Source organism: Sipha flava, unplaced genomic scaffold (genome assembly GCF_003268045.1).
Source record: "Sipha flava isolate LNK unplaced genomic scaffold, YSA_version1 42_pilon_pilon, whole genome shotgun sequence".
NCBI classification, from domain to species: Eukaryota; Metazoa; Arthropoda; class Insecta; order Hemiptera; family Aphididae; genus Sipha; species Sipha flava.
In genome coordinates this window covers 1,555,065-1,580,515 of record NW_020273159.1, presented here as the reverse complement: position 1 = coordinate 1,580,515, position 25,451 = coordinate 1,555,065, and the positions used below count along the sequence as shown (strand labels likewise).

The window sequence follows — 25,451 nt, the reverse complement described above, 5'->3', positions numbered from 1 at the left end:
TTTAAATTGATTATATATGAAAATTATATGTATCTAAAAACAAACTATATTACATATATTTTATAATAGTTTCTACTAAAATTTGGTTTATCATAGGAGTTTTGTTAATAATCAATTACACACTATTATAGGCATTTAAAAAAGATCAATTGTCGTAATATATGACTGCATCAACACTCAACAGGTAAATTTTTATTAAAGTTTTATACAATAATTGTAAAGTAATTGATTTGTGTATCAGTTATATGTATGATCCAGTTTTATAGTTTTTTCTTTTAATTCTTTAGATTTTGTTAGTATTTATTAAGTCTTACTGTTAAAGATTATAGCCAACTTTAGATAAGTAATAATTGAACAGAAATTTTACTGTTGATTATAGTTTATGAAGAAAAAAATTAAAATATTTTTTTAATAAAACTTAATTTATAAACACTTGAAAATCAATAATTTAAGAATTGTATGTATAATTGGTCAAACCAGCGAATATGTTAATCCTATGATTTCTTTTACAAAATAATTGATTAAATACTATATTTTATAACAATGGCAATTTGGTTAGTGGTATGAAAAAAGATGTAAACCATAGAGCAGTGGTCGACATTTCATACAACCCACTTTAAAATCCAAAATTCTAAGAGATATGAAAATTTTTCTATATTAAAAACTCAAATACAGTTTTAATCAAGTATTTTATCACTTGTCAATTATCTTTAAGATAAAGTACATGCTATTCCTGTTGCACGAATAGAAGTAATAAATTTACATACATTACAGATTCTTTAGAAATATAATCTGATCTAACCGACTTCTTTCACTCGCAATCAATTTACGAGAGCAATGGTACATTACTTTAAGCTAAAAAAGGTTTATACAACAATATGATTCTTTCTATATCTTATCCAACCATGGAGTTTTATCTGACCTAATCACCTTGGAATTTCGCTCATTTATATATATATACATTGACGCAACTAGAGGGGGCTTAGCCCCCCAAATGTATTATAGCCCCCTCAAATTTTTTGATTATTTAAAATTTAATGATAATTTAAGCATGGGATAGTGAGATACATACTAAATAATATGAATATATGACGCAAAAAATTATTCAAAAGTAAATTGTATAAATATAAAATATTATTATTATAGTTTATTTTGTAATTCCTACAATCCTACATAATTAATAATAATATTGTTATCTAATAAATGTGACGGACGACGGTGGAATATTGCTGTGGTGTTATGTCATATTTTATGTAAAACATATTACATAGAAGTAGGTACATGATTTTTAATAATATAGTATGATAATAATATTTTATGATTGTTTTTATTTCAATTAATAATTATTGATCTGTGTCTGAGGCAATGGGGGGCGAAGCCCCTCATAGCTCACATTGACTATATTTATTTATAGGGCGAAGCCCCCCCCCAATATTTTAGACCTAGTTGCGCCAATGTATATATATATATACTTCACATATAATTTATTTAAAAATAAATAACGACAGCAAATATCCATATTTTGAGCATACAATTTAAAAACAAAAAATATATTATCTCAAGTAAGACAGAACATTAGTCATAATAAAAAAATAATATAAAATTCAATAATGAAAAAATATAGGGTTAGAATAATATTTTAAGTCCAAAATAAAATTTCTACTTAAGAAGAAAAAGAAAAAATGAATAAATAAGTGAAAAACTTGGTAAGAGAAAGTAAGAGTAATAATAAAAAAAAGTAGAAAAAGAGAAAGAGGAAGACCAAAAAAGAGATAGTTGGATACGATTGAGAGTATTATGAGAGCTATTGGTATCTGTGTAGAGAGTGTAGAAAAATCGAGAGAGTTGAGGTTCAGGAAAAAGATGGCCGACCCCAAATAGTTGGGAGAAGAACAAAGGACAAAAAATCCATGAAGGGAGAATAAAACCCCCACAAAAAATGATAAATCCTTATAAAATAATGATTATGATAACAAAATAATAAGTTTAATACCGTAATAACACAAAATTTCAACATTGATAAAATGCAGAATAGTTGAAACAATAAAAATATTTAAAAAAAAACTCCACTTAAAGAGAAAAAATAAAAATTAATAATTTTATAAAAAAAAGGTAGAAAAAGTGTAAAATAACCCACATAGGCGAAAAAATCCGAAAAAAATGGTATATAATTAAGTGTAAAAAAAAAAGACATACTAGGAGAAAAAATACAAAAATAACAATAATAATTGAACATATACAAAACTTCACACAATAAAAAAAAAATGGTAAAAAATACAATTATTAGTAAAACAATAGAAACCTCAGGATCTCAATATACCAAAAAATATATTACAGATACAGAATCTGGAGTTCATAACCACTTAAATGTCAATTTCGATGGTATCAGTTTCAGGTTCAACTTCACGTCAGACATAATTACCGGACCGAGTGGTCGATCGGTCAAACACGACTTAAAATAAAATCAACATTGGGGGAATTCTTCCATCCATAAACCGTGATTTATTCGAATTCCTTTGGATATTATGGTTTTATAATGATATTTGTATTTTATTTGCTTAACACTGTTTCGGATAGAAATACTGGTCCAAAAGTTTTTTCTAGGACTTTTTTTAAATTTTAAATTGGCACGCGGTGGTACTTTAGATAGGTAATTTTTTTAAATAATAATAGTTTTTCTAGACGTGAGGAAAAAACTGTCCTGAAATGGTAAAAATACGCTGTAAATAAGACTTTCACATTTCAAATTTTTGTTACTTAGGCATAATTCCAAAAGTAATATTCTTAGAAACTTGAAACTTTTACCCTATAGTAAAGATATATTTTTTTCGTAATGCAAAATATTTTTGTATTGTATAAAAATTTATATATTTATACAAAAAAATTCAAAAACTATTATGTTTTTCTACACATAATGAGTAATGAATATTTAAATGTAAATTAACATAAATACATTGGGGGGTGATAAGTACACCCAAGCTTCCCCCCCCCCCAATTGCGCCTATGGATATCAGACATGTTTGGTTGGAATTGCTGTACGGTATTTAGCGGTGAACACTTCTAGATTGGGGAATTTAATGATACAGGCTGGTGACATGACTTCTACAGCAACTTCTTCGACTACGATAACGACAGTAAAAAGTTTGAATCTTCTGCGCGCTAGGTCATCAGTTCCGGTATAAGCTTCCGCGATCATTTGAAAACCAAAATCCGTAAACCTCTTCTTCGGGTTTACGATTTTCGTACAGATATCTGCCCAAGCTCCTCTTCGAGTTCTCCGTCCCGGTTGACGTGTCTTGATATTCACCTTCGTTTGCAAATATCGGTTTTTGCTGGCAGTGCAGTTATGAACGCTTATGGCCATTTAAAAAATGTACTTAGCCATAAATAATTTTGTTCATTATCATGACTTCAATTTCTTTTCTAAAGATCAACAATAGGTATAAAAATATAAATAAAAAAAAAAACAATCTAAAAACTTTAATTTAAAAAATATTGAATATAAATCTGAAAATAATATATTATGTATAAAAAATTAAAGTATGTTGTGTGCAAAAAAAAAATATGAATATTTAATTACCCAGCAGGATGGTGTTCACCAAGATCTATAAAGAATTCTTCTTAGTGATTCTTCTGGTGATCACTGATGAATATAATAGAAAAAAAACCCTTAAATTGATGACAACGGCAATACAACATGCATAAATATTGGAGTTTACAAATAAATGTGGAGCAATAAAATATAATTAAAATATATAAAAATATATTATACTATTTGTTATTGTTTTGAATTAAAAAAATATATTTAGAATTATTGTTACCTAATTTCAAAAAAATATCGATATCAAGTAATTAAAATCAATAATAATATCCATTATTAATATTTATTTGTACAGACATATCTAAACAGTGGCGTGGCAAGGATATTTCAAAACCTAAGCAATGTATTTAAACAATGACCCACTCCTCTCCCTTATCTTATTACATAATAGAAATATATATAAATAAAACTATTCAATTGTATTAACTATAGGATTTTCTTTAATTCTCTTCAAATATCTAACTTATCAACCATATGTGCGTACTACATTTTTTTTCAATGCATGCAATTAGCCAATTAGTTTAATTATTTAAATAAAATATGTTCATAAATACGTGAGCTAAGGGATACCTTTCCCCTTAATAGGTTTCTAGGGATACGTTAATTCATTAGGCAAACGTCATTCACCACGTCACTGTCTATATAGTGTGTATATGCTAGTATAACTGATCATTTTTAAACAATGATATATACAATCATGGGTGTAGCGAGGGTGGGGCAGGGGGTCACTTGCCCTTCCTTGCGCCTCAAACTGAATTTTATTTGTTCATACCAAACATATAAGTTTTACATTAAAATCAAAAATTAAATAAGATATGTCTGAAAATAGTTTAGTTTAGTTTAGTTTAACCGAGTGTTATTTACACGTATAATCGTTTTGACGTTTTATGTATTATCCAAAAACTTATAGATTATTTGAATTATGAGTTTAACACTAATCGCTTTATGTTTTTGACCCCCCCCCCCCTGTTAAAATCTTAGCAACGTCCATGTTATTTAATTTATGTATCATTGTATTACAGTATTATTATAGGTATTTAATGTCAGTGGTCAAATTGGGAAAATTCAGTAGAGGAGCTCAGTCAAACGATTTAAAAACTGCGTTTGACGTCCGCAATTATTTAACACAGGCCCGTGGGAGGCGAAGTCCTCTTTACCACTGTTCAGGTACACAAATATTTAAATTCTAAATATTAATATCAATAATTTTAATTTATTATCAAACTATCAAACTAATATAATAGGTAGAAAAACTATAAATGCACACTCAGATTTGCCGATGACAACGTTTTATGCAAAAAACGGAGGAAGACCTACAAAACATTCTAAATAATGTGAATAACATTCTATGGGATAGCTATGGAATGAGATTAAATAAAAAAAAAAGACGAATGTAGTTCAGTAGAACAAATCCTACCCAGCTAGACATAAAAATAGATAACATACATATAGAAGAAGTACAACAATTCAAATACTTAGGAAGTAAAATAACAGAAGATAGCCGTAGCAAAGCTGACATTCTCTGCGTAATAGCACAAACGAAGAAAGATTTTTAAAATAAAAAAACACTTATTGACCACTAATAATGTGTCCTTACAAACAAAAAAAAAAAACTCTTAAAAATATACGTGTGGAGTGTTGCCCTATATGAGTGTGAAACTTGGACAATTAGTAAAGTAGAGAGAACAAACTTGAGGCCTTCGAAATGTGATGTTATCGAAAAATGCTTAGGATTAAATGGACTGAAAGGGTTACAAATGAAGCAGTTCTAACTAGAGTTAAGGGATAACGACAATTGTGGCATAGTAGGTATTAAGGTTCGAAGAGACAAAATGATAGGGCACATACTGCGCCATGATAGTTTAACGAGGAATATTATAGAAGGTGACGTAGAAGGTTATATTGGAAGAGGAAGACTAAGGATGGAATATATGAAACAAATCATGATTGACATGGGAAAGGCTACAAGTAACTAAAGGAATTAAGTTACAATAGGGAAGCATGGAGAACTGCAGTAAACCAGTCAAACGACTGAAGACACAAAAAAGAAAATTAATATAGTATATACTAAATTATAACCTTTTCAGGTTATAATGAAGCCGTCGTTTATCATAACCACCATATAATTTTTTATTATGAAAATATATTTTCTCATGTACCTATATAGGTACTAAGCGTAAATATAATGTATAATATATTTACCACACATTCAAATTGATTTTCATCCAATTATATATTTTGTATGTTGCACAGTGCGGGGTGGTAGGTCGACGCGTATTGTGTGTCTGCACAGCACTGTATACCATTTATAATCGTTCTGTTATTCAATAGTCAATCGAACGTAATTTTGTGTTACATCGGCTGGACACTGATAAGTGATAATACTATTTTTTAATTTACTTAGTGGTTTTAAAATTATTGATATAGGTAATTTTTTTATTACTTTTATTTTATTACTTTTATTACTTTTATATTATTTATTATTAATAATTTTACTTAACTTTATTGTTAAAATAATTTGGCAAACAACATTAGAATTTAAGTTGACCTTTGCCAGTTAATAACTTGTTTATTTGATTATTATATTATAATGAGGCTTGAATTGTAATGTGAATTTATAATTTTGAATATTGATTTTTGTACATTCTACGACTCTACGACTTGGCAATTTTGTTTCAACTTATTAATAATTTTATAGATACTTAAGGATTATTTATTTATTTGTTTTCTCAACTTTTTTTAAAAAATATAATTTAAATATATAAAAGTTTATAAACATATATATTAATTAATTAATTTTGATAATATGCTAGAAGACCTAGATAAAGATGGATCGATGTGGTGGAAGAAGACCTAAAAACACTTGGCGTTGAAAATTGGAGAGGAATAATACAAGATAGTGATAGGCGGTGAAGTGTAGTAATGGCGACAAAAACTTAGAGAGTAGATAGGACAAAAGAAGAAGAAGATAACATGCTAATGAATTATAACAAGAGAAATGACCGAACAGAAGGCATTCAGTTGTGATTTTTTTTTACTTGATTAGAGTACCTGGTACAGACTTTCCTGAACCATCCATTTTTTAGATGTCTGATAGTATTATTGAGGATTTTGCAAGAATAATTTTCATTTGAATTTTTTTGGTAAAGTGAATCATAGGAAGGGGAGGCTCTAGGGGAGGGCTAGGAGCCGCAGACCCTTCCCAAGTCTGTACCGTATTTATAAAAAAAATGTATATTAACAAAAAATGCATACGACACGCACAAGTATATAGATAGAGCCATACTGGTATGACGGTTGAAAGGAGTTTCTCCACACTTCGGAGACTAAAAACCTGGCTTCAATGATGACTGAAGATAAACTATCAGCATTATGTCTAATTAATGTATATCATAAAGTAGATATGCTAGATCAAATAGATCATATTATTGATATTTTTGCCAATTTTAAAAATAGACGACTTGAATTTGTGTTGTAAAAATTGTTGTTTTCTTTTTGTTATAAGATTTTGTAAATTTATAATTTGCCTTCCCCCCTAATCAAGGCTCTGAAGCCGCCCCTGATTGTAGAGCCCTTTTTTGTATTATAAAGCTTAAAGTTTAAATTACTATCAACATTTTAATTCATTTAATTACATTCAATTTCATTATTTATTTATTTATTTTCTTTTTTTTGTTATTGTATATTTTTTGTGTTCTCATTTTAATCAAATTTCCTGCGGGAACAATTTAATATTAAATTCATAAATAAAAAAGTTCTAATGACAAAATTAAAATTTAGTTCTTTCTAACGACTTTTAAGTTTTCAATGGCTACACTGATGTAATATAGATAAAACGTTTTTGCAAATTATCAATATTGAAAATACATGATAAGAGCGGTAATGATAATTTGACTTGAGTCGTTTATTGTACACGTCAAACATTTAAATTTCAGTTGTTTTGGTTTTTTATTTAAACAATTATCTGAAAATCAATATGTTACTGTCGATTTTTCTTAAATTAGTAAATTGTTGCATCTAAATTTTAAATTAGTTATTTATTAACATTTTCTGTTTGTTTTTCAACTTGATAATTATGTACTTTGAAAAATTAATTTTTATATTCCTAACGATTTATTGTTGTTTACTGACCGAATTAATTAGAAGTCAAACATTGGAAGTGATTGATGACACTGAATTGTTATCCTTATGTCGTATTGAAAGTCAAGTAGTTGTTTTGTTTAGTATGTATTCTGGGTATTTTTTTATTCATACTGAGCAATAAAATGTAATAATGGATTTAATATTTTTTTCATAGCTCAAAAAGATTGTGAGAAATGTAAAAAGTATGAAGAAACTCTGATTCAAGTCAGAGAAGAATTAGTTGATTCACTAAATGCTTGGGTTGTAAAAGTGGAAGGTAGTAATTTGGTTCATATATATAATCCTACTAAAGAACCTACATTGGTCATGTTTCGACATGGTGTACCATTATTAGTACCAGAAACAGGTAAACTATGAGTATTTGCATTTTATGTCAAAATTGTGCATATTTTAAATTTTTTTGTGTAAAAAGTTTATATTTATTAAATAAATATGCTTATATATTTTGTTTATTATGGATTTTTTTTTTATTTTAAATATTTTTGGTAAAGATGATCACATCTAATATGTTTTAGAGCAGTGGTTCTTAGCCTTTTTTGAGTTTGTGACTCCATATAATGTCACTAAGATGTCTAACTATCCTTTTGTAATATAAGCATTGAAAAATTTTACAAACTGTTATTATTGTATTTATTTGTGAATACATTTTACAAAAAATTATTATAAAAGCCAATTGACGTTAATTAATAGAAATAAAAAAATAAAAATTGTGTACATTTGAATATTTTTTTAATTTAATGACTCTTTTGGTGTTGGTGATTTATAAATAATTTTTTTTCACATGATGCGACCCTAAAAAATTGTTGTTGACCCCTTCCCCCCCTATTGAGAATCACTGTTCTAAAGCATTTATAAGGTATAATAAAATTATAGTCATCAGGGCTTTCATTAAGCTGTCAAATGATTTACAGTTGTTACAACATATTTTTACGTTTATATGTTTTATAGTTTATTCTATTTTGGATTTCACAGAAAAAAACATAGAATAATACGATGTAATTTTATTTTTCTTATTCTAGAGGCCCTTAATGAAGAATTACTAATAGACATGCTTTTAAACAATAAAGATCCAATTGTAAAAGAACTAAATGATAATAATTTTGAACATCTTACCCAGGCATCAACAGGAGCCACCACGGGTGATTGGTTTATCAAATTGTAAGGTTATTTATATGTTAAGCTTATTATAGTTTATTTATTCAAGGTAATATAATTTAATGACTTTATTTGTTGTAGTTATTCATCAGACAGCATAGAAAGTCAAAGATTACAAGCGCGTTGGGAGACCGTTGGAGCTAAACTCAAAAATCGTGTCAATGTTGCTCGTATAAACCGGCATATTGGAGGATCAATAACTGCTCGTCGGTTTTCAATAAACCAATCGCCTACATTTATTTTGTATGTTAAAATAATTTGTTTTTCTAAAAAATCTTTTAAGTAATTAAAATACTGAGCATTTGACCTTTTATATCAATTCATTTTATAGATTACGTCGTGGTATATTATACAAATATACATCATCTGAATTTACTATTGAGTCATTTTTAAAATTTGTTGATGAAGATCATAAGTACACAATAAAATTACAAGTACCACAACCAAAGTCAGCATTGTAAGTGAATTTTTAAAACATAAATTGGTTTTTAATTTTGTATTATGATTATAATACATATATTTATTTTCAGTGATGATTTTACACACATGTGCTTTGATATACTCAGGGAAAACCCATTGGTATGGAAATTAGGTTTGACCGTATTTAGTGTAATACTGTTATGTCTTGCTGCCTTGAATAAAACATCAAGGTCGACTGAATCCAAGCCCAAAAAAAAGTCTACTAAAAGTTCCAGTAAAAAAAGCAAGTAATTGTTGAATTATTGATAAGCAAGCTTAAATCACTTTAAAATAAAATTGTATTGTTTGAATTTATGATATGCATTTTATATTTAACTTAAATATAATTAATTATTTTTTTTTTACAAAATAAATGTATTAATATATTTTTAAATATTTGTGTTATGATTTTCATGTTTTTATTTTTTTTTATTTTAAAATATTAAAATATTGAAATTGTATAATAAACTTTACCTTTTTTATTTTCAATAAAATATTTAAATTTTTTTATACTATTAGTTGAATAGATAAAATTATATTATTATTTAATATTAAAATATTAGAATAGTACTTGTTTGAAAATGTATATAAGAATTAGTTTTTTTTTCCTTTTGTTTATAAGTTTAGATACATTTTTTATTAGCTATATATCTGATAAGTTTATTTTATCTGTGTGGAGATAATTCTTGATTTTGTGCTACATTTGCCACATCCTTTTATTTTAACCAATTGTATTTACCCTTTAATAAAAAAAACAAGAATATTTATTGCATTTTGTTAATACCCCAAACATTTTTTTTAAAAAATTAAGATCATCAACAAACCATACTTTTGAAATTTGGCTTATTACCTAATTTTGAATGAAATACACTAATAGAGAAAATGTATAAATTTATAAAAATTGTTTATTAATTCTTGAATGCAAAAGGATATAAATATTTAGTTTTAGTGATTTTGAGGCTGAATTTTTATCACTAATTTGTTTATATCCATTTTTATATTTGATATTCACATAGGCACCATGAGAGGGTTGTATGGGGCGCGCTTGTCAAAATAACTAAAGTAACTTTATTATCTTATATTTATATTGCCATATACTTTGAAAAAATATTTCCACATATTTAACTTAAAAATTTAGTTTAATTTAATTAAATATATATGTATATGTACTCTGTTCTACTTACCTTTTAAGGGTTTTTATTGAAAAAAAGATAATATTGATATCTGTCTTAGTAGAGTTCAGTAATTTTCAATGAAGATAATTATATATTCCCGCAGAACAATCATTAAATTAACTGAAATACTCCAAAACATTGGACATATATTGATATTTCTGTATAAGGTATACATTTTAATTTATCAATAAATATTAATTATTATGTAAGAGTGATCAACTATCTTTGGTAAATTAATAATGGCCATAATACAGGAGCACTTGGTAATGTTTTGGGGCACTTCACCGTCTATACCTATTGTATTTTTATGCTCTGATTGACTATATCATGAGGTGCAAGTTGATATAATATTTATTATTAATATTATTCTAGTTAATTGCAACCGCTGATAGCATTAATTATAAAACTAAAAGTAAATGTATTATTCTGCGTTCTGCCAATTATATAATAATTAATTTTAATTATCTAATTACTAGTTATTCTCAACTATACTATATCCTTATATTGTGTTCAGTGGCATAGCCAGGGCGGTTAAGGGGTTCCCCTTCTCCCTTGGCCTAAAAAAAAATAGAAGACGTTATCGTCCTATCAATCCCCAGATTGACTGCTCTGACAGGGGCTTATCTAAATAAATTCTTCGGATCTGGATTCCCCATTAGGGTTTCAGCTTGATCATTGCTGGTTTAGGTATACTTACGTCAGATAGGCAAGGAGGTAGGTACGTTAACAAATCTATTCAATTTTGATATGATTTTTAACCTTCGGCATAGGTAACAAATTCTTGGGTGCAGCAATCAACTATTGATGTCTTGGTAGAATTCAACGTTAGGAGAGGGCACACAAAGATAATTAGCGTTCAGCTTCCCACCATCACGCGTATAGGCCTTCCTATGAACAATTTTTTGTTTTTTAGTTAAATAGATAATGGGTAACTGGTGTGTACATTTCTATGGGTCCATATCAATCGCTCCAAAAATATAATACATAGTTCAACTTTAGATAGTTATCGAGTTGAAATTGAAAACAATAATTATATATAACATGACACGTGGTGTATTTTAATTACAGAGAAGAGATTTTAAGCGAAACGAAACGATTACTCAATAATGAAATTGCTGACCAGTGACTGTACAGATTTGTTAAGATTTTGATTTAGATTCCTTTTTAAATTTTTAGATGGATATACTCGTACCCACAATAGTTTATCTGAGGTATTTAATTGAAATATATTAACAGTAACATGCTTTATCCGTCAAAACAACGTTTTAGAATTTACTGTACTGTTAAATTTAATAAATCGACTACATTATACCACTTCAATATTTTATTCGGCACCTGATTTATTTAAGTTAGATATCATAGAATACAGATGATCCGATGTACGTAGCCACTCAGGTATTGAGCGCCATACAATTAACTGTAGTAACTGTCAACAGATATATCTAAATTTAAAAAAAATACGACGCATTTGGTTTTTCTCTATGTATGACGGTACCTACATCACTTTTATAAATATTAGTCGACTACGTAGAATAATTATAAATAAAACGTTCCAAAATGTATTTTCGATTCAAATGTCGAAAAATATTAAAAATTAGCAACTTTTTCATAGCCGGTTTATGGTGTGCGGTACGATTGTATCCAGTTTTATATGGAATAAAAAAAACCCGTTTATTTTCCGCGTTTCGATCAATACTAAATTGTTGTGCGATTATAATGGTCATGTTGACCGAAAGGCGAAATGTTATTGTAATTTTTGTACATATGTAATGGAAAGCGCTATTAAGTCATATGTACACTGACTCCTGACTCCTCCCGTTCGTACGTTACTGAGATGATGCTTACCAAACCACTTGTTGTAATTACGGCGGTGACTGTCGGCATTTCGTCGTAATACATTCCCTTTCACTGATCCCAGTTGTTCTGTTACACCGTGGTACAGTTAGTGCAGTGTGTTTGTTTTGTTTAACTGACGAATTCAGAGAAAAATCAAATAATATCCGACTAGCACAGCGTGGCGACTGCATGTTCCTTACAGAACATAACTATTATACTACCTGTACGTTAACCGTTTGACAACAACGCATGTATCACAGTAGATGACACTCGCGTAATATTTAGAGACCTCAGAGTACTAAATTGGGGTAAGTTAAAATTATATAAACTCACTACGATTAGGTTCTTATGCTATTTTCTTATAAATACAATTCGGTTTTAAAGAACTTTATAAACATGATATTTTCTTTAATAATTTATTTTATTTTTTAATTGATCTAAGGAAGTTCTTCTCGCAGACTTGACCTATTTATTTCATTGTGTCTATATTTGTTAAATCAATTTGTTTGTTTAAAACACTATTGACAAATTAAATGTGGTCTAAAAAATATGCAGATATTACGTCAAAGTAAAATGTGAATGATAATCTTAACAATAATAAACTAATAATTAAGTTCATAACGATCTTTTAAATTCAAAAAATGTATAACCTCTCATTAATGCATGTTGTTATCAAATTAAAGTTTAGTGTGCTAAAATACAATTTCTTTAGTCGTATAATACTTTTAGTTCCTGGAATATTTGTTAAATTTAAGAAAATTTTTGTATGTGGATTAAATAATTATTTTATGTTTTTAAAATATTTAAGCAGTGAAAGGATAACCACATGTTATATCATATAATAATACTGTATACCTAACAGTACTTATAAAACAGTAAAACTACTATATGGTGTAATTAATATAAACTGATTGCAGTAGCCTATATTAAGTAAAAGCATTTAGAAATGATTATACCTACTATCTACCTAGTTTTAAAATTATTCAATTGTAACTTTAAACAATTTATTAAGTCTTATCGGTATAATTAATCTTTTATGACTTTTAACCTAATATTTTAAAATATTTTGTTTTTAAACTTTATAATACATACAATAAAGTGTCAATGTGTCATATGCTTTAATATTACTATAGCCTATAATAATAATTTTCATGAAGTCACCGAATACTAATTATTAAACTTAATTTTAAGATTCTGTTAGAGGTATTTTGGTTTTTGGTTATCAATATCAGTTGTTAGATTCTTAGTTGATATTTTAATTATTTATTCTGCTATTTTCACATTGTCTCCGGTAATGTCGGTTAGGGGCTACGGTGGATTGAATCAGTGGCGTATATAGGTTTTCATTTCGGAGAGGGCGATTATGTATTTGATTTTTGGGTGGAAGGGAAGGAGGAAGCACACTATTACAAAAAAAAAAATATTTTAACACTATAAGACTTCTCGACTGTCATTACATCATCAGAGAAATAAGAAACTTAATTTTTTTAATGATTTATTATTTTTTAAAAGTATAAAAACTACATTGTAACAAACAAATTTTTTATTTGAGTCACTCAAAATTCACCACATATTTTCTTAACAGAATAAACATATTTTATAAATATAAAGTTTTAAATAATCGCATAAACAACATTCTTTAGTGTCGCGACAAATTTTCGGAAACCCCCAGCATTAAGACATATACATGTTAAAATTAACAATCTTTAACAATGGTGTTTTTCATTTCGGAAGGGGCCCGGGCCTCCTCGCCCCCCCTCCATCCAATAAATACGACCCTGGATTAAATATTATTGCAATATATAACTAAATATTTTAAATTAATTAAATAAAATTAATTTTTTTTCAAAAAGATTTTAATATCTTATTTAAAAGGAATTATACATACATTTATAAATGTTTGGATAATGCTGAAAATAAAATCCAGTCCGAGCGCCTTATCAAAGATACAAAACGAATATCTTTTTAAGAATTATGATCAATCGATAAGTCAAAGGAAAAAATCCCCTTAAAACTGTTATACTCGTACATTTAATCAATATCTATACTTGTTTATAAATACATGGACACGATCTATTCGTATCATCAGGGTATACTCGAAAACCGTGCGATTAAGGTAAGGGTTATATCAAAAGATTAGTTGAGACTTTTCAAGTATCATAGTACATATAAGTTATGTATCAGTCTGTAATTGGTTAATTTCAATGGTCATAAATGATATTCTTTATTTAAAACATTCATTATTGACATAGTGATGTCACAAAAATAAATATTAAAATTTATAAAAATTGATTAATTTTAATATATAGACTAATTATTATAACTACATCATTATAATTAAATTTTTAATATAAGATAGAATAAGTATAAATATAAATATAGAATTATATTTTTTTTTACATATATAATTTATCAACAATTTATTTAAAATCTTATTGCGAATTGTTATTGTTGATACGTTTTACTATGATAAAATTGGTAAACATGTAAAACGTTTAGTTTACTATTTGGATATTTAGCTTTGGTTATATAAGTAAAATTTAGTTTATATTTTGAATAAAAAATTTCATCAATTGATAATTCATAAGAAAAATTTCCTTTAGACTTTTTGATTTCCTTTTAGTTTGATAAAAAATAAATGACGGCTGTTTGGAATTTAGTGTTAATATGATTTCCTTAATTTTTCCAAAAATATTGGAAATTTTTTCCAACAATTTCAGTATTAATGAATACCTACTATATTGATTATTGATATGTAATGCCTTAATTAAAATAACTTTAATCGATGTATGAAGATAGGTTTTCAATTACATAAAATATACTTTCTATATTATGTGAACATGAGTAACTTACAGAATCGCAAATTAGGTTCAATATAATTTTAATATGCTATGTTAATATATTACGATGCATTTCAAAGTTTTGAAATATCCAAATACAAGTTTATTATACATATGTATTTAGTAATGTAAAAATTAGTACAGATTATAAGCTTCTTACGTAAAATAATTTCAAGTTCAAAGCCTTAAGTATTTAAACACTTAAGTCATGGATTCTGAACGAAAGGAAAAACATGTTTAAAAAATTATGATGCAATACTATAGCATTATTATTAATACCTGTTATATATGTATACTGTAGTTCGGGCGTGTGACATTTAACATAAATTTTTATTCATCACTTCAACAAAGTAACGTAACATTTAATAATCGGAAATATTAAAAATAAAAATTCCTTGCATATGGTTTACTGTTATATATATATGTGTGGTCTGCAGCTCCGTTTTAAAATTTATTATTGTTTGTTAAAGAACTAATCGAATCTCTTGGTGTTCCAGGTGTATCAATATTAAAGTAAATGTTTCACATTTACTCATCTACCATTCTTACTTAGTCCGCTAGTAAATTAATGATTCCATACTTTTGTACTAAAATAAGTAGGTAATTAAGTCTCGTTATCAATTATTTAAGATTCATTTTGTACTCTTTAATGAGATCTCATCAAACAAGAGATTAAATTTACAGTCTTATACTCGATGAAACTGCGAAAAAACGTTAAAATCAACTGTATGTAGGGAATGATTATATTAACAATTATAGGATTAAGAATTTTATCCTATTGAGAAAATTATTAAAATTTTTAAAAAATAAATAACAACACAAAAGAGAGTAGGTAGTTAGTTATTTATGATATTCTTAAAATATTATAAATTATTCTGGGAAATGTAAAAATATCTTAAAAAAGACAATATATTATCGAATTGGAAAATATTTTTTTGATTACTATAATGAATTATTCTATATAATTATTATCAATTGTCTTGACTATTTTAAATAATTATTTCATGATGTCCACAAAAGTACAACCAAAAAAATCAAAGTGAAAATCGTTATAATTTGCACGAAAAAAATTTAAAAAGTCATATTAGTTTTATTTGAGACATTAATCAATTGCAAATTTATTAAAGTGCAATATTACGATAGTTCGTTCAGTAATATTTTGTCTCCTTTTCCACAATATTAATATTCATGTTCATAAATAAGGTATGATTTCTGTAGATGTTTTGAATTCATGAGTAATAAAGTAGTATAATTTATTATTATTATTTAAAAAAAATATATGCTATAATAAGTAATAATAGTTCGATGAAATACTTAAACTCATTATTAAACGATTGATATTCATAACTTTTCGTAATGTATAGGAACGTGAATTAAAAATTAAAAAACAAAAAATTAAACAAAAACATAAATAAAGAAATAACAAAAAATATATATACAAAGTTATAACATTTGATTTAATATTTTATTTTAATAGATGTAAAATATGTATTAACAGTTTTCTTTTTCACTGAACATTTTTTATCTACGGAAAATACTTTTGTTAGACTTGAAATCGAATGAATTAAAAACATCAATAAAAATGCTATCTATGAATAAGTAATATACCTACTTAATGGATGCGTATTTAATCAAAATATGAATTTATGATGATAATTATTATTTCTTTTTTCTTTTTGAAAATATCAGTGCATATGACACCTACTGAATTGTATAAAGCAATTAGCAAATTGGCAATGAACTATAGATTTATTGTTTTATTGTATTTATAATATCAGATATTGTATACAGTTGACGCTCGACGGGAAGTAATATCTACATGAGATATTGAAGGTTAGAAAGGATAGAAGTTCTTCTACACAGTTTCGAAGTACCCATGATCCAAATAGAATTTACCAATGAGAGTCTGTCTAATTCATTTTGTTTATCATTTACCATTTATTACTATACGTACGTTTTTTTAATACAATCACAATTTTATCACCTATATAGGAACGTTAAGATTATAATTTTAAACGATGAGAATCACAAAAACAAGTGATTTTCTTAATGCGTGAGTATCTATTTATTATAATACCCGCACTGCGTGGTCATTTTTATATTTTTGTTATTGATGCATACATAATATGTTAGTATAATTTAGGTTGAGGTTCGGTATTAAGATATGTGAAAAACAAATGAATGTTTTCTATGGATGACCAAAATTAACGATTCCCATTGATCTCATCACGTGTGGTAGTCATAATAGTTTCATTATCTAAGGACAAAGTGTTCTAAAAAAGTAAAAATTGTGTTATAGTACTTTCCTATAAATATATATGTTTTATATTGTTACCAATTTAACAAATAATAAAATAAAATAATTCAAAATACAAACGTAAAATAAAATATCCAAAAAACTCTAATGTCAAATAAAACACAAATCAAAGGTTAAGATCGTCGCATAAAAGAACTTACCATCACAAATTCTGCCGTTCGGTTCCAAAGTGGCCTTCTAAAATGTTCCTATAATTCAAAATATTGATTTTGTACGTAATAAACAATATTGTACTTGATGAACCAATATTTTTTAGTATTACATTAATTTAAATATACATAATATCAACCAATATAGTATGATGTAATGTGTTCTCAAAATGTATAATTTTGTCTAACGAATAATTTATCTATTTATTTGTTAGTTATGTAGAATAAATGAGTATCTGCATACGGGTGTCAATCGAGTATAAAATGCCTATGTCCGAAGTGCGAAGATGTCTGACCATCAAATTCACAATTTTATTGGTGTTATCCGCCGTAGCTTTAGCTCAATCGCCAGATACTAATTCAGTAAGTGGCCCTGTCACGGCTAATGGAGGAAGTGTCACGAAATTTCGTAAATACCTACATCACATATATTTTAGATACATTTACTGTTCCGAGCGAAGATAGAATTTATTGGTATAGTTTATTAGTTTAATATCTACGAATAGTTTTTGATTTTTGATTTCAGTGCTCTAAAACTTTCACATGGAACCTAGAACACCGTATAAGACTGTTCATTTTGTAATACTAAATATTTTAAAAATTAAAAATTAATATAACTCGTAATTCAGAATAATATTATAGACATGCAATTTGTAACAATGAACTGTAACGTTGAAACCAAAAAATTCAGGTTGGACATACCTACCTATGAAATTATTTAACACCACAACCCCACGACTTAATTAAGTGTCTAACAATACTTCCTTATTACGAAAAGTTTTATTAAATAAATAAGTTATACTAATTAACCTCTCTATCGTCGAACGGGACCCGTTTCGCCCAAATGTTGTTGTTATAAAAATCCCGTTTAGCCCAGACTAATATAGATAAATTTAAAATTAAGTTGGTAACGGTTCAATCAAATATTATATTTTAGCCAACGACAAATAGAAATGGTGCTTATTTGGTAGGTATACGCTCTACAGACAAGTAACTAAATAAGTTTCTGATCTTGAAAAGACGACTATTATAAAACCTATATTTTTGTTAAAATAAATAATAATATATAAAACCGATTGCAAATAAGTGATAACCAGTGGCGCACGCAGGGGGGGGGGAGTTAAGGGGTTGTAACCCCCTCACGAAATTTTCTCCAATGTCTAGGTTAAAATTTACAAATTTTACAATTTGAAATATGAAAAGTTAGTATTGAATACCTAGTATCATTGATTATAGAATAGTCTATTCTATTATCAATGCTATTATTTAAGTCAAAATATATTAAGGATTTGCATAAGTTTGTTAATTGTAAAATGTGTTATATTTTTACCTTGACACCCCCCACCCAAAAAAAAAAAAAAAAAATCCTGGGTGCGCCACTGGTGATAACGCATAAGAGCATAAGAAATTCAGTCATTGTCGAATCTATATCGAACATACTCTGTAAAACACATACCAAAATATTTTTTATGAGTATTGTAGAGTATTTGAATAAATTTTGTTTTTTAATAATATGTTTTAATAAATACTGTGGACTAAATTTTAAATTTGTTAAATGTACCATTTTTGTGAACTGAAGAATAATTTTTTCTTGGAGAACAAAGAGTATTGTCTCATAGTGTTGTTCTCTGAACAACTCTAAATAATACACAAATATTACTAAATTATATAATTTAAAATAAAAGTATATAATAAATAAGTATTATAAGTATAAATTATTTACGCTAGAGTATCTGATAATGTAGTTGGGGTACTTAGTTCCCTCACCTCCGCCCGCAAGTCAAGTACTATATATATATTTTATATAGATATATAATTAATGTTATTTTATTGACCAATATTTTTGTATAGGCATTTACTTTATTAAAAAAACCTGTTTACTTTCACTGAACGATCTAGAATATGTATATTTGTAAACTAGATGGACAAGTATCAATATCTGTTATTTTTTTCCAACTTGTTATGTCATAATTTAGAAATAAAAATTAATTTTACACGATAATGTACCTAATACAAAAGTTTAGATGCAACTATTAACCGCAGGCATAATCTTACTGGTAACTATACTGCAGTTATACTCTCCTTCTACAACTGCAGTGCGCATTTACTATTTTTACTTGTTAACACATTTTAAATATTGTAATAAACTGGTTATTGCATGATTATAGAAAAAAAAGTATAGTTTTGTCACAACTTTACATTGACATTTATCATATTATATTCATACGTATGTATATATGTATATATGTTTGTATATTAAATTATACTTAATAGGTATTTACACATATAATGACAACCTAAAAATTAATAATTATTTAATATTCGATTAAAAAATCAAAGCTAGAAAACAATTTTCACATGATCATACGCAGGCCTGGCTCAAGGTATAGGCGAACTAGGCACCTGCCTAGAGCGGCACTTTAGTAAGGGCGGCATTTTCAAAATTGAACCGAACATTTTTTTAGTTCTATTGGTATTTTATAAGAAAAATATTTAAATGAATTCATTCGTGAAAACCACTTACCTATATAATAAATTAATATTGTCTAAAGTTATTGTATTAATTTATATTACGGCCTACGATGGGCGTTTTCAATTATTCAAAAAATATAAATATCCACATATCCGACAGTCGCAGTAATGATGGGTTTTAAGTAATAGTAATATAAATCATTTTAAGTCTTTTTACATATAATTTTATCCATAAAATAAAAAATTAAAAATTTTTTTAAGTAGATATATCACATAAAAAGTAGGGGGAGGGGCTAAGTTAAAATAAGAGCTCAATTTTTTTTTTTTTAGAGGTGGCAAAATTTGATTTTGCCTAGTGCACTATTTTTGCTTATATCCGGCCCTGATCATACGACTGTAAATGACAGTTATAAGTTTAAAAGAATAGGTACAAATTAAAATTAATAGATGAAATGCAACAGCAGTAAACACGTAAACGTTTCAAAAGACCAGGGATTGGCAATTCAAAATAACTACAGCCAATATTTATAATTTTTAAATCTGATTGGCTATAGTAAAGAAAGCAAAAATGAAAAAAAGGTCATTAAAATTAACAATTACCATTTATTTTAAATATTACATTTTACGACTGAACCAACATAATAAAATAAGTGCCTAATTCCTTTAGCTATGTTTACTATGCTGATATGAATATATATTATATATATATATATATATATACTATAAAGTGATTTAACTGGAGTTCAATACTAGAGAAAAATTTATCTTCATTTTAAGATCAACGTGATAAAATTAAATATTGATAAACGCTAAAATGTTATGAAATGATTTGGAAATGTAGCCAGGGCCAGATAAAAAAAGTATGTGGCCCGCCAGTTACCCATTCCTGTAATAAACAATCGTTATTCAACATTATGGTGTAATAAGGAGTTGTATTTTAATAATTATTATACATTTGAAAACAACGATTAACTATATTTAAATATTCAAATTGTAGAGCCCTGGATAATTTTAATTTCTGATCCATAACCAAATTCTTATGCAGCATTAATTTTATAGTATAAATAAAAAATCAGTAGTCATAGTTAAAAATGCTTTTAACATAAAATTTACTATATTTTCGAATCTATTTATCTTGCTAAAAACTATATCACCTATACATTCTTACTAATAATTTCATAATTTTACGGTATTCAGGGTAGGTTACCTAGGTACCTTATTCTGCAAGATATTCTTCTGAAACCGTAAAAATATAATTGTTTTAACTTAGAAACATTTTTAGTTATAATGTTATTACTTTCTGTAAAAGTATTCAAAAATAAACAGTAGGTACTTATTTAAGTAGTATAACAATAAATCTGACATTTTAAAAAATACATATCTGGTAAAATGTAAATATATTATTCTTTTTGTTGGTCGATATTATCTAATAATTAAAAAAATGTAATTATTGCAACATGGTTAATGCATAATAAACTTAATTGAAATCGTGTGCTTTTATGTTCATATAGGTAAATATTTTTTCTCAATGCAAAACACATACAAATGAATTCGACGACTGCATAAAAAATGCAATCAACAGTGTCAGACCATATTTTACAACAGGTATTTTATTCATAAAATTTATACGCATAACATAATGGTCCTCGCATTAAAAGGTGAATCAACTAAGGGTAGGTTAGTGATTTTGATACATAATAGTATATCAAAAAGTATGCTTGAATATCATGAAGAGCAAAACTGAAATTCAATTAAACATTGCAACCTATATAAATTTAATATGTACACATATAAATAAATAAAATGATAACATTTTAAATTATATTCTACACAGGTGTACCAGAACTTGGAATTCCTCCCTTCGATCCATTTTTTGCCAGTGAAGTGAAGCAGAGTAGAGGAGCTGGTTTATTTGGATATAAGTTAACATTATACAATGTTACTGAGAGCGGGTGGAGACAATCGGAAATAAAAAAAGTCAAGTAAGCACCATTGGCTGGTTAAAATGTATTGCTATTTACATAATTTTTATTTCCAGGACAAACTTCAATACGAATACAATTAAACTCACGCATTATTTTCCTGAAAAATATTTAGAAGGTTACTACGAAACAGAGAATACTATACTGCGACCTGGAGTCACAACAGTAGGCCAATTCAATTTGACTTTGTGTAAGAATTTTAAATTTTCAATTGTTAAATCGTGATATTTCGTAACGGATCCTTGATAAATATTTTAAAATAAATGAGTATTTATAGATTCAAATAACAATAATTTTTTTGTCTCTAAAAATATTTGTTTAGATGATTATGTACAAACAATGACCATGAGCAAACCAAAAAACACAAATCAAATTAAAGTAGCCGTACAGCTCCAGGAAATTGGAAATATGTCTTTACACATTGGCAATCTTTTGCGAGGAAGAGTCATAGTTGGTGAGTAAAAATTAATATCTAATATTTTCTTTTTTTTTTATAACCAGATTCTACAGATTTAGAAACCTAGAATCTAAAAATAGTTTTAGCTAACTTATATAATACAACATATTCATTAGATATCCCAAATATCCATTTTATATCCAGTACATTTTTAACATTATATGGATATCTACAGAGGAGGATTTATTTCGTATGATGGATGTTAACTTGCGTTTATTAGATATTTAGATTAAGTTCAAAATGCACCCGGCAAAAAGTTATTGTATAATTTAAACATAATAATATATCATCTACATACAGTTTTATCTTCAATTATAGGATATATTGCAATAGATCACCAGCAATAATACCATTCTAGCATTTTAGTTCATAAGATCATAATTGCTTTAATAATTAAATTAATAACGATAAATTAAAATATGTGAAAAAATGAAGGATATAAAACTATTAAAACTTACTCAGAGGTTATGGTAAGAAATTAAAATTTTAATTTAGATATAACACCAAGTTTTTTAAATTATTTTTAATATGCACCGATAAAAAGTGTAGGCGTTGAACATACTTTTTCATTATATAAACATACTTTAAGTAATATACAGTACAATTTTTAAGAACACAATTTAGAGATGTATATAATTATAAATTTTAATTCCGAAAAATTATATATTTTGTAAATGTAATATTAATATTCATAATATTATTTAAATACGTAAATAATGATTATATATTTGATATGATTTTACTATGTAATTTTAATGTAGTTTTCATTGCAATTTTTAGATATTTTTAACGCAATTATATCCGGTCTTTAATAATAATATAACAAACATATTAATTTTAAGAAATATCTTAAGGATACCCATTATATTTTGCACTTATTGAACAAATTAGTTTAAATAAGTTGGTGAACTATATCTAACATACATCACAGAACATAGTTTAAGTAATTTTCAATAGGTGGAACTTCAATTAAATTGTCTACCAGAGGAACATACAGAGAAAATCAAATCCTGTCATTGCGGTAGTTATGAAAATGTATTGGTTAATTAATCACCCATCACTATAGGTAGTATTCGATTATCACTGGGGTCATGGGCGCAATTAGAGCCTAAATATTGGAGGTGCTGAAATTGTTGAAAATAAAATAAAATGGTATTTAACTGTAATTAATATAGATTATATAGATCTGAAAAAAATAGGAGTCCTACATTTAAACTCAGGGGTACTAAAAACCTTATTGCGTCTTTGACCGGGGGGGGGGGGGCACTAGTGCCACGTACTTTGTATTTTAAAATATGCTCTGATACGTCATATTGAAAGATATATCTCAACTTTCAACGAATCACTTTAATAAGATCTTTAATATATTTTTAATGTTTTAAAACCACTTATTATCATAAGGTAAGGCTGTATCTCTAAGGCGGTATTTCTTGTGATCCCATGGTACGTTATTTTGTGTATAACTATGAAAATGAGTAATTTTTTATGATCAAAATGTTTTCGCAAAGTATATGTTTAAAAAAACATAGTCAACATTTTTAAAATCAATAGCACAAATTATGGTTTTAAATCACATTCTAAGTGAATTATTCTAAGTAATTGAAATGTTATAATAATTTATAAATAATAAAATTTTTGTTTTTAACAGAAAACGTTTTGGATCGAATAATAAACGCCTCATGGAGAGTTGGTTTACCAGTGGTGAAACCACTTATTAATGACCTTGTGGCATCAGCTTTTACAAAAATTTGGAATGATGCTTTTAATAATTTTGATTTTAATTTAATTCTTCCTTAAATTATCTGCAAGTTCGTATATTATTATTATTTTTGTCTTTATTATGTAAGTATATGGTTATTAATCCTTCGTCTGTACACTAGGGGTCTTTTATGGCACAACTGAAATTTCGAAAATGCAATTTTTTGAAATATCGTCATTTTTACAATATTATAAAAAATGTAATTATTAAGGAATCGTAAAACAAACTTCAGGATCTTAAAGAGCAACCCTCAATTAGTAAATGTAAATTATTTCAGATTTTTCCTAAGGGTTTTTAGTATTAAAAACATGTCTGTCCATTTATGAACCAGTGTACAGACGACGTACCAAAAAATAAGTGTACAGATGAAGGGTTACGCATTCATTATTAAATGGAAATTTAAATGTTTTTGTAATTTATATATTATTCATTTTCATCAATCACAATTATATCAATCCTTTTTTTTATATCATAATTATATAAGACTATAGGCAAGGCCGTATCTGGGGGGATCCAAGATGTTTGGACCCCCCCAAAATTTCTTCATTATTTTACGAATGTTTAAAATAATTATTTATTTAAATACCAACATAAATATTTTCAGACAAATATGACTTAAGCTCCAATTAACCATTGACTGCTTTTAGTTTTATAACATAATATCATATGAAAACTTGATATAAATTTTAATAAAAGAAGATTAAATCTTTTTCTGTCTTATTTTTAAAAAAAATATCAAAAGTTAAAATCTAAATTCAATAAAATTACAATATACACGTTTTGGACCCCTCCCGAAAAAAATTCCTAGATACGGCCTTGGATATAGGTATAATTTAATATTTTATAAAATGTATTAATTATTTATACTTTGTATGTATTCTGTGTTATAATTGTAATATATTAATATGTAATAAAATGTAATCAGCAAAATGCTCAATGTTTTCAATAATAAAATAATAATAAAAAAAAAAAATTATAAAAATTAAAAATTAAAATCTTTATTTTTTTCCAAAATACATTAGTTTTGAAGTAAGATTTGCACAAAATTAAGAAAAAAGCATATATTGGATTATTCCATTACAGTTTTCAAAATATATTGGAATAGT

General features: G+C 26.6%; 3 protein-coding genes across 3 annotated transcripts; 2 read left to right on the top strand and 1 right to left on the bottom strand.

Annotated features, from left to right (window-relative positions):
- Window positions 1-2,963: 2,963 nt before the first annotated feature.
- On the bottom strand, window positions 2,964-5,956 carry LOC112689215. Its single transcript, XM_025562801.1, has 2 exons — window positions 5,804-5,956; window positions 2,964-3,423 (listed from the first exon to the last, which is right to left on the bottom strand). The coding sequence occupies exon 2, from the start codon at window positions 3,362-3,364 to the stop codon at window positions 3,011-3,013; it is 354 nt and encodes a 117-aa protein (XP_025418586.1). The 5' UTR covers window positions 3,365-3,423; window positions 5,804-5,956; the 3' UTR covers window positions 2,964-3,010.
- A 1,569-nt stretch (window positions 5,957-7,525) lies between these two features.
- On the top strand, window positions 7,526-9,671 carry LOC112689163 (thioredoxin domain-containing protein). Its single transcript, XM_025562720.1, has 6 exons — window positions 7,526-7,824; window positions 7,899-8,090; window positions 8,764-8,902; window positions 8,981-9,142; window positions 9,231-9,356; window positions 9,430-9,671. Exons 1-6 carry the CDS (start codon window positions 7,677-7,679, stop codon window positions 9,608-9,610), a joined length of 948 nt encoding a protein of 315 aa, XP_025418505.1. The 5' UTR covers window positions 7,526-7,676; the 3' UTR covers window positions 9,611-9,671.
- Window positions 9,672-12,406: 2,735 nt separating this feature from the next.
- On the top strand, window positions 12,407-24,897 carry LOC112689185. Its single transcript, XM_025562760.1, has 7 exons — window positions 12,407-12,677; window positions 17,891-18,091; window positions 21,667-21,752; window positions 21,982-22,129; window positions 22,186-22,319; window positions 22,452-22,583; window positions 24,235-24,897. Exons 2-7 carry the CDS (start codon window positions 17,904-17,906, stop codon window positions 24,381-24,383), a joined length of 837 nt encoding a protein of 278 aa, XP_025418545.1. The 5' UTR covers window positions 12,407-12,677; window positions 17,891-17,903; the 3' UTR covers window positions 24,384-24,897.
- The last annotated feature ends 554 nt before the right edge of the window (window positions 24,898-25,451 follow it).